Source organism: Mastigoproctus giganteus, chromosome 3, assembly GCF_048544385.1.
Source record: "Mastigoproctus giganteus isolate SK-2022 chromosome 3, ASM4854438v1, whole genome shotgun sequence".
Lineage (NCBI taxonomy): Eukaryota > Metazoa > Arthropoda > Arachnida > Uropygi > Thelyphonidae > Mastigoproctus > Mastigoproctus giganteus.
In genome coordinates, this window is record NC_143577.1 from 228,588,474 (window position 1) to 228,599,490 (window position 11,017).

At 36.7% G+C, this 11,017-nt stretch overlaps 1 protein-coding gene across 6 annotated transcripts in view; it reads right to left on the reverse strand.

Annotated features, from left to right (window-relative positions):
• Rap1 (RAS oncogene family member Rap1) overlaps window positions 1-11,017 on the reverse strand; it is a 138,350-nt gene that overhangs the window by 55,889 nt on the left and 71,444 nt on the right. For all 6 annotated transcript variants that reach the window (XM_090369676.1, XM_090369672.1, XM_090369673.1 and 3 more), the window contains one exon: window positions 931-987. In XM_090369676.1, the coding sequence (XP_090225802.1) occupies window positions 931-987 (57 nt within the window). The remainder of the gene's footprint in view (window positions 1-930; window positions 988-11,017) is intronic.

Here is an 11,017-nt window from a genome sequence, read left to right on the forward strand (position 1 = left end):
TACAGATGCTGCAACTTCCAGAACTTAAGCCTTTCTTCATAATAATATTCTTCATATAATGAAGAATATCAAATTCTTTCTTCGTATAATAATCAATGGGAAAAATTATAAAAATCTGTCTGTGACCTTCAGAAATGTCCATAGAGAATTTTAAAAATTCTTTTAAATAACCTATTAACTGTATGCCATGTAAAAGATAAAATAATTATAGAATTAAAATGTTTATTGGATAAAATACATAATGAAAAAACTGCTTTCTACGGAAATATGTGAACAGTGTTGGCTTTCTTTTTTTTCATTATAAATTTTCAATAGCCGACATCAAGCTTCTACAAGCCCTCTGTATAAGGCAATGGTCAGGCCATGCCTTGAGTACTGCATACAGGTCTGGAGGCTTCATTTTAGGAAGGATGTAGATTTGCTTGAGCATGTACAGAAAAGGGCAACAAGATTGGTGAGTGGATCCTCTTACCAAGAGAGACTTAAGTTCTGCAAATTGCAGTGGCTGGAGACTAGGCACCTGTGTGGTGATCTGATTGAGGTGTATAAGGCCTTGAATGGGTTGAGCACGCTGAATTCTGATGGGATCCTTCCACTTGTTCAGATTACAAACCTAAGGGGGCATAGATTCAAATTAAGAAAAGAGAGATGTAGAACAGATGTGCGGAAATTTGCCTTTAGCCAGCAGGTGGTTAATTGCTGGAACAAACTTCCATCTGTCGTTGTGGAAGTTGATAGGTTAAATAAATTTAAGGAGGAACCGGACAGATATTTGGAAGGAATGGTGTGATTTTTTTTTTTTTGGCTGATGCTGCATAAGCTCATACACTTGCTTTCTTGCATTATATGTCACTACTACAGGTAGCAGTGAATGTCATAAGATAAATAAAAGATATATTAAACCTATAAAGGAGAATTTAATTTACTTACTGTGCCAGCTGTGTCCAAAATTTCTAGCATACACTGTTGGCCATCGACTTCTACTTGCTAAATGATTTTAAAAAATTACAAAATGACATGTAGTAATTAAATAAAAGTAATAAATTTAATTAAAAGTCAAATGAACTTAAAAGTTAGAGATAAAACCTGAAAATCATTTCATTAATTTTTAAAATCAACTTGCACTAATTTATAATTGTAGAGGTTATATTGAGATTACATCCTGCTTCATATTTTGTGAAAAAAAACAAATATAAATGAAGGCCCGTCAAACATCTGAGTTCAAAATTTTTCAGTAAATGTTAAGTATTCTTTTTTAAATGAGCCATAAAAGTGAAAAGCAAAATAGAAGAGAAACAAAACATTGGCCTATTTTGAATGGTGATAGAAACTTAATTAGAATTTTGTGCGCGTGGATTGATATGAATATAGTTGAAGCATTCAAGATGCCTGAGATTCATAAATAGTGTTCCAGAAATTTTTTTTTAAAGTGGCACTGGTGTGGTTTACTGCAGGAGTTAGCAGTAAACTGATAAGTCATGTTGCTTAGCTATCTGTTATGTTAACAAACATACTGAACTGGGTGAAATTTTGAAAGAAAAAAAAAAAAAAAAAATCCCACAAAATCAGTGGCTGTTACTGGAAAAGTATAAACTACAGAGCTTGTGTTTTCATCCTTTGGGATGGATGGATGGATCAATAATTGGATTTTTATTTTATTTATTTATTATTTTTTTTTTTTGTAAAAAAAAAAAAAAAGGTGAGAGAGCCTTTGCTTTCATTAGTCAAGTACATAAAATTCCATGCCCTGGAAGTTGATTTTGTGGTTTTCTTCCCAGCAGTGGAATCAGATGTGCCAACTCCATATGTGATGTCTACTTGATGTTTTTACAATCACAAATAATCTTCAGTGTGAACAGCAGATATATACATGACCCATGGTGACACAAAATTAATATACTTGGTTGCTGGCATGATTTATTGACATATTCTTGCAGACAATGCCATTGTCTAGAGGCAATGCCATTGTGGCCAAGCGCAATTCTGACTTTGGCCCCATACATAATACAACAGGATGTACAAAAGTATCACTGAATATGTGGATGGAGGTGGGTATGCAACTTATGGATAAAGTAGTAAGCAACAGTCTTAAAGATGGTCTTGTTTACAAATCAGTGGAGACAGTTATTGTTGGTACCATATCCCTCAACTTTGCTCTAAATTATAATCACTCATTTTTCTGCTGAAAGGTTAAAACACTGATTCACTTAAAGGGGCACAGTTCAATTTAATTGTTGCAACTTATTGCAACGAAACAAAAACTTATCTGTACAGGGAAAAACAAACTATGGCACAATATGAATGTTGTTGGCATGCACAGTAGTAAGGCATTGGTAAGCAACAATTCTTGCTTCATTTTAGTTGCACATGTGTGAAAGAGTGGTCTGAGGAACAGAAGGAAAAATTCAAGTATCTGTTCTGGCCAGACCTGAATACCAATGGGCATCTGTGGGGAAAATCAAAAAGATATGTTCAACATGCTATTAGCTCATGGGTCTTAATAAGGTGGCCAGCAAGTGTATATGAGACGACCAAAGATTTTTGTTGTATTTTTCATTGATGACCTGCTGTTTGATTTGCTTCTGTGTGGCATTTCACTTTCTTTCTAAAACTATAAGTAACTGTACTTCATTATTCAAGCATTGTTTTTAATTGTTTTAACCTATTTTATTGTATTTATTGTAATAGTCTAGTTTAACCAATATTTGTATCATATTTATTTTATAGTAAAATTTTAACCGCTTGGCTGGTGTTTGAGTGTAATTATTTCAATACAAAAACGAATTCTACTTGGATCACTGGTGTTACGTATACTGTATGGTTGTCTGTACAGCACTTAACACAGGCCCTTTCACTTGTATTCAGCTTTGGAAGTATCCCTTTTCACCCAATAATAATCAACTAAAATGGCAGCATTCCATTTGCTTTTGCATCTTTGTTCCATCACTGCGATGTCTTGATGGAAGTGTGCACCATGTTTGTTTCTGAAGGCACCACAGTTTGGGAGGAAGAACTCCAGGTGTGAGTGCAAGAAATGCATCTTCAATGACATGTTGTGCCCCAGTTTTTCGTAAGAAGTAATGAGATCTTCCACAAGCTGCCTGTAGTTGCTGGCTTTAACATTTCCTAGAAAACCAGTCAAAACATTTCGAAAGGCTTACCACACTGATTTCTTGCTATCACTAAGGACACATTTGAACTGTTTATCTTTGAAAAGTTGCCTTATTTGTGGACCAATGAAAACACCTGCCTTAATCTTCTCTGTACTAAGTCTTGGGAATTTCTCTTGTATGTGAATGCAGGACTATTCACTTCCAAAGCCTTCACGAAATTTTTCATGAGCCCCAGTTTGAAATGGAGTGGTGGAAGCAAAAAACTTTATTTGGATCTAACACAGGTTCAAATGCTAAGTTATTCGTTACAGGTGTTAATGATTTGTCGAGGTCAACTCCTCTTCTCGTAGTGCATATCCTTGGCACGACTATCCCATTCTCAGAGAAAGCAACAATACTTAGTGTAACCCTTTTCTAGTGCTAATAAAATGGCGATTACCTTTAATTCACCACATCTGCCTCTCATACTTCTGATAGTGTACAACTAAGAGGACGTTCTCCATGTTGGCATATGTTTTTTTGTGGATGGCACATGCAAGAGGTATTGGATGCAGCATATTTCCATGTTTCCACAGCCTTAAGGCTAACCTTAGAAGCATTTATAAATAGTCAACATTCTTCAGTAATGCACCTCATGTTTATTGTTGCCATTAGACCATCTAGCCTCCTTACAAACAGATTCAACTTTGTTTGATAGAACTTTGACAACATTTCATACTCTAAATAAAGACTCTTTCAAAGAATGATCTAGAAGATTCCACTGTTGTAGCCTCGAGGTCAAAAGCTCTGCCTTATTCTTCGGCAATCCGATCCTTGATGAGGTCATTAAGCTTACTTTCGGTGATCTTACATGGTTCAGAAGGATAAAAGTTTGGACAAAATGATGGATCCCTTTATGTAGACAGCTGCTGTACTTCTTCATGTATATTAAGTTGATGTTCATCAATGTCTTCATCTTCAGAGTGTACAGAAAAATGGTTGGATAGTTCTGGAATAGGTAGTACTTCACCGTGAGCCATGGGACGAAATGCAGATGTGATTTCTTGGCTCCTTCCATATCATGGGCACTGCAAAAGTCATAAAATGTCACTTTCGATTCACCCATGCATTGAGTTTTGATGAACATGTAGTGCACCATATGTATGGAGCCCAGTTCTTCTCTGGTCGCCTACTTTACACCCAAAATATAAGTAAGCCTTTTTTATGGCTCAAGTTAAGGAAGGTGTTCTTGAAGCTAATGTGACTTCTCCATATATGTAACAGAAGTCATCCAGGCTATTCACACAATTACAGGGAATATTAATCTTACATGACACAAATACCACACAAAAAAAAAGTAGGAATCTGAGAAAGAGGGGAACAGAGAGCAAATCGCCCAGTACCTAGTTTTTTTTTTTTTTTTTTCGTATGAAGGAAGATTGTTCCAGAAAAACGGCAGTTAAATGAATAAACGAGGAAGATGAAAAATTGGATAGTAAATGGATGTTGGCGGATGGTGGCATCTGTTTGGACTGTTTTGAAAGAGAGAGCAGGAATTATAGAAGCCAATTCAGAATCCAATTTTCTAACAGTCTCTCCACTGTGTCTCTATGAGACAGACAGTGGAGAGACTCTGTTAGAGATGAGTCATTAACCTAACTGCCCTCTTCTGAATGGAATCTAGAAGTCTGAGAAAGGTTTTGGAAACACCACCTATATGTGGGAACAATATTCCATGGTAAGGTAGATTTGCAATTTGTACAGAGTGAACAGCTGTTTGGAAGAAAAGTAACTCCAAGAACAAAAGAGAAAACCAAGTTTATCAGATGAAGAGGAAGCAATATTTGTAATGTGCTTGTGCCAAGAGATTAGAAGTCAGGTTAATCCCCAAAAGAGATATACCATCTTGCCTAGAAATCAGTGTCACTAAAGATAAGCATAAGAATCAACTTTTTGCAAGATATAAGACAGGACTGAGTTTTAGAAGGATTGAAATCAACTAAGTTGTCTTTGCCCCAGTGGAGAATTACCTGGAGATCAGCATTTAAGGAATTGGTAGCAGTTATTCGAGAAGTTGAAGCTGATTGAGCAGGGCAAGGTTTCGAAAACTGGAATGCAACATGCTATCATCAGCAAAACTATGGATAGGATTTCTGGTCAATGGAAGAAGGTCATTAATGTAAAAGGGGAAAAGAGTGGGGGAAAGAACTGAATCTTGGGGGGGGGGACACCAGCATTAGTGCAGAAGTTAGAAGAGAGCCATCTACCATCACCCTCGGTGAGCAGTCAGAGAGAAAACTGGGTAATCTATTACAAAAAACAGTTGGCAAACCATAAGTTGGAAGCTTGTTTAAAAGACCTTTATATGCCAAACACGATCGAAAGCCTTTGAGATGTCAAGGGCAACTGTTTGTGTTTCACCAAACTTTTCCATTGAATTTGTCCATAAATGGGTAACATAAGCCAGAATATCACCAGTGGATCGACACTGACGGAATCCATACTGGTGATCGTTGATCAGACAGAAGGTTTCTAGGTATTTTAAGAGTTGGTGGTTAATTGATTTCTCCATTATTTTAAAAAGAGTAGAAGTAATTGCGATGGAACGATAATGGGATGGGAGTGATTTGTCACCCTTTTTAGGAACTGGCTGGATATGAGCAAATTTCCAAGCAGAAGGAAAAACACCTTTGGAATAAGAAAGTGAAAAAAGGTGGCAAAGAACAGGAGTAAGTTCAGGAGCACAGGTTTTGAGAACAAGTAGAGAAATACCATCAGGACCTGGAGCTTTCTGAGCATCGTTTCATCAAAATCCTTTTGACGGAAGACCACAGGAGGCATTGAATGGAGCGTGTTGGAAATGGTGGGAGGTGTTTTCCCAAGATCATTAATATGCGAGTTGGAAGAAAAATGGGAAGCTAGCAGATTAGCTTTATCCTTGGCTGAAGTGACAACAAACCATCTGATTTTGAGAGAAGTGGGAGCAGATGTGGGCAAAGGTTGCGGCCAATAGCTTTGGCAAGATACCAGAATGCTCTACTGCCATTAGGGCAAGAAGCAAGTTTCTACTCTTAGCCTGTTCAAAAATCTAGTTTGGACTGATTAATAACTGCTTTACAATTGTTGTGAACATTGGTGTAGGCAGAAAATGAAACTGAAGAATTGGAAACAAGCCAATTACGATATGCAACATTCTTCTCTCAAAACAGCCTTAGCACATTTATTGGAAAACCAAGGTTTAGATAAAGGACGAGATATTAATGTGGAGTGTGGAATAAAGGATTCCATTCCTACGAGAATAATTTCACTGACACGATCTGAGCAAACGTTGACATCAGAAGTTTTGAAACAGTAGTCTGACCAAGGAAAAGAAATCTTGCAGGTCATCCCCCTTTTGCATTCTTGTAATGCCAAACAACATGAGGTTAGGAATAGCCATGAGATAAAGGCTCCATTGGAGAAGACAATCACCAAGTTGTGATTTGAGGTGCCTAAAGGACCACTCACTTCGACCATGTACATAGAAGGGTCGTTTGTGAGAAAAAGATCAAGCATGTTGGCAGTATGGTTAGGATTGTCTGGCATTCTGGTAGGTAAATGAACAATCTGTGCAAGGTCATTAGTAATTGCAAAAGGTTCAGCATCTTGACCAGCTGGGTCTGTGCGACTAGAAAATGGAAGCCAGCTGGAGTTGTGAACATTAAAATCACGAAGGAAAATTACCTCACTGTTAGGAAAATTGGACTGGAGAAAATCAAGTTGCAAAAAGAGGAAATCAAAGAGATCCAAGTGATTAGTGGAGTTGGGAGAACAGTAAAGACAACAGATGAATTTTACAGAATATGGAACAGGGATTTTAAGCCAGAGAAGATCGAAAAGAGGAGATTCCAAATTACCAAGTCTCCGACGGGAACAGACATATGCACAAGTACCACCTTTGAGGCGAAAGGAATCATACACCAAATAATTTGTGCAACTGAGATGAGCAGTGGTTGAATCAACTGATAACTGAGATTCTGTCAGAAAAAGTAACTGAGATTCTGTCAGAAAAAGTATAGCAGACTGAAGTGGAAATGGACATCGTCGAGATTAGAACTTAGACCACATATATTGGTGAAATGAACTAGGAAGTGTTTGGGAGGTTTAGATCTTTTCGCAGATAAGCTAGCTCTATTAGTTTGACCATTCATCGTGTAATCAATGGTAAGAAAAAATGGGGAGGGGGGACATGCATATGAGGTAATGAAATTTTTGAATATGGTGCACACACATGGTAAGAATATACCCAGATCCTTGACAATGTGGCCTAGACAATGCCCCCCCCCCTTTGCATACACACTACTCTGACTCCCTCCAGTCACTATCTAGCATAGTAGAGGTAGCAAGATTATATACTATCTGATCCAGAAGCTTCCTAGAAAGTTACCAACAGGTTCGGTCCAGTGTACTAACTGGCAACCGGTCTGCGAACACTGTTTTAGAGCTGTACCCTCAAAATGTAAGGAGGTTTGGATATCACCATGGTGTTCATCATAACCTCAAAAGACATCGGTCATACTGCATGATGGAAGAGATGGGGAAGGTTTGACTGGAACTTGGCTGTGGAGACTAAAGATGGGTTCCACTACTTCAAGCCTCCAATAACCAAAGTGGTGGTATTACACTAGTTGAGAGTCGCATACCACCTACGTGTATTTGAGGATTACTGCAATAGAGTTGAAGACACATTTGAAGCGTTAACAACTTATCACAGGATTCAGAGTGAGGCAACAGTTGCCGATCAAGTGATAAGAGTTTAGCGGTACTGAAACTGTGGTGTTGGCATGTGTTCTGCTGAGAGCTGTAGTTGATATTATTATTAGCCATATGGTGCAAGGAAGCTTGAGGCTTATGCTGTACTGGCCAAAAAAAAAAAAAAAAAAATGTGAGTTACCCTGACACCAGATGTGAGCCCCTGGGATTAATAAGATTTTAGGTGTTGACCAGTGTTATGCAGAAAAATTTACCAATTTATGTTGAAGCTAATAGACTTCTGGAAATCTTCTCACCCTTATTTAAACTCTTCATGAAATTGAAGTTTGATATGTAATGAATTAAGGAAGCTGTCTTTTTGTTCATAGAGAAACTGCTTCACACTTTTCTTCCAGGAAGAAGAGGGGAAAAAAATTTTTTTTTTTTTTTAAAGTGGATTCCAGTTATTTGGGCCACCGGTTAATCGGGTCAGCCGTTTATTTGGGACAAACCTTAAAAACCAGAACAAGATTGAGAAAATAGCCAGGGTTTACTTCGCTTAATTGGGACAAAATGCCGTTTAATCGGGGCAGGAGACCACAGCACTGGAGATTACCCTACAATTGTCTCCGCCCGTACCACGTAGTTCGGTCGGATTTCTGGAGGTCACAGCCATAAAACAATTAGCAGTCACCTGTTTATTTGGGCTTTTCTGTTACTGCAATCTATCATAAACGGATAGTAAACTCGATCTTATTGAATTTGCGATAATACTGACAGCTGGAATTCTGTGGGTTATTATGGTGAAATGTGTTTACACTTCCATGGAATCTTTAATCATATAAAAAAAAATAATTTCCAGAATCTTCTCTTTATTCCTATTTTTAAAGCTTTGTAACTTGTTACTCCGTTCCTACTTGTGCGTATTGTGTTACTTGCAATTTGTGTGCGCCGTGTTTTTTGTTATTGATTGCTTATTATTAGCCATATGGTGCAAGGAAGCCCGAGGCTTATGATGCACCAGCCAAAAAAAAAAAAAAAAAAAATTCCTATTACCCTGAGAGAAAGTAGAAAGGAATCACCAAGAAAGGGAAGAATGATGATATCCAGCTCAGGACCCTGGGTGTGCCAAGTCCAGGGTCCTAAGCTGGATATCATCATTCTTCCCTTTCTTGGTGATTCCTTCCTCTCTCTCTCTCTCTCTCTCTCTCTCTCTCTCAGGGTAAAAGAATCTTTTTACTGTTTTAAATTTTAACCCCCACCCACAAATGTCAGTGAACAGAAATGTCAACTAGTTTAGTTAGTATGTACATATTACAGTACATATTAATTATTCCGATCATCACATATATTCTTCCGACTTTCACATATCATTTATTTTTTTAATTGGCAAGGTAATAATGGGTAAAATTGTGCTTAATATATCTTTACTTTTATAGCCTGTGGATAATATTTCTCCTATTTTCACTAATTAGAATCTCTGTTTAATAGAATTGAAATTCAATTCACAAACGTGATCACAATACCAGCGCTTACTGCACATCGTATAGTGAACGGTACTTTACTATGGTGAGTTCGTCGCAACGTGATTTGATTGTACAGTGAACTAATTGTAGGGGGGGGAAATTACATTGTATTTTTAACTATTTACGTGAAACTTCTGATAATTGGGGCAGCCGCTTAATTGGGGCAAAATGCACTAGTCCTGATGTGTCCCAAATAACCGGAATCGACTGTATATATATAAAATGTGTAAAATTAATATTAAAGATAACAACATAGAAGGCAAATCAGTCAAATAATGCCAAGCAGGAAATTAAGAAAACGCAAAAAAAAAAAAAAAAAAGTTAGGGTCAACGATGATCAATATATGCTTACATTTACTATTTCTTATTTGGTTTAGATTCAAACATTTTTACTTAGTTTAGATTCAAATTACTTTATACACTAGCATATATTGATCATTACAGAAACAGAACTTCTTGTCATTTTTTGCCTTCAGTCTGGGTGGTTGGCCCCAGTTGAAATCATCTGGATTGTGGGTAAACAGTGATAAGTTTTTTTTTTTTTTTGGGATTTCTTAATTTCCTGCTTGGTATTATTTGACTGATTTGCCTTCTATATTATTATCTTTAATATTAATTTTATACACGTTATGGTTGTAATGCATAATTGCTCCGCAAGTGCACTGACACACAAATATTATTTACAGTTTGTTACAATTATTACCTTTCTTTCCTTATTACTCATATATAATATATATATTTTTTTTTTTTTTTTTTTGTATTGACATTTCTAATTTGTGGGTAGTTTCCGCCCATATTCCATGTCTGGCTATACAGCTAGTGGGAGGTGAAGTTAGGTAAGTACTTAGGACAGCAATAGACACTCCTGCCCTCGTATTGCACTAATAGCTCAGAGCGTTGAAAAGATTTAAAGGGAAGGATAGCAATATGAGGGCAGGAGTTTCTATTGCTGTCCTAAGTACTTACCTAACTTCACCTCCCACTAGCTGTATAGCCAGACATGGAATACGGGCAGAAACTACCCACAGTTAGAAGGCAAGTATTTGAGAACAATTACAATAAGAATAATAGCTTACAAACCACTTGAATATATATTCCTGCACAGGTTATTGTTCAACCAAATAATGCATCTGAGCTGTTCATTCTAAAAGAAAAGAAAACTGCAATTTTTGAAGCCTCTCCATAAAAAAGGAAGTGCAATGAGCTTTAAATTATTATATAATCCTTTATACAGGGCATCATGAAGATTTTTTTTTTTTTTAAAATAGTAACTTTCACTGAGGTACACAAACTACAGAACTAATTCCAGTGTGAAATCTTTAACAGAAGAGATATGTACTGTCAATTTCAGTAATTTGATTCAAATATATGGGGAACTGTTGTTCTTGTTCTGTCCTACTAAAAAAACATCTGTAGCAACATTACTCTGTGATTATGTATTTCAATTTTCAGATTCATGGACAATTTTCAGGTGCACTGCATCTTTAAGGAAGCCCCCAAAAAATTTCAGGAATTGTGATCAAACAAATATGGTGGCCAAGAACAATTTGCATCCAAAATGACTATAGAGGATAGAAATTATATTTTCATGAAAGTGAAATTAAATCAAAATGCATTAATTAAAATGCTAAGAACAGCTGTAAGTGTGTGAATGTTTCCATTCTTGTT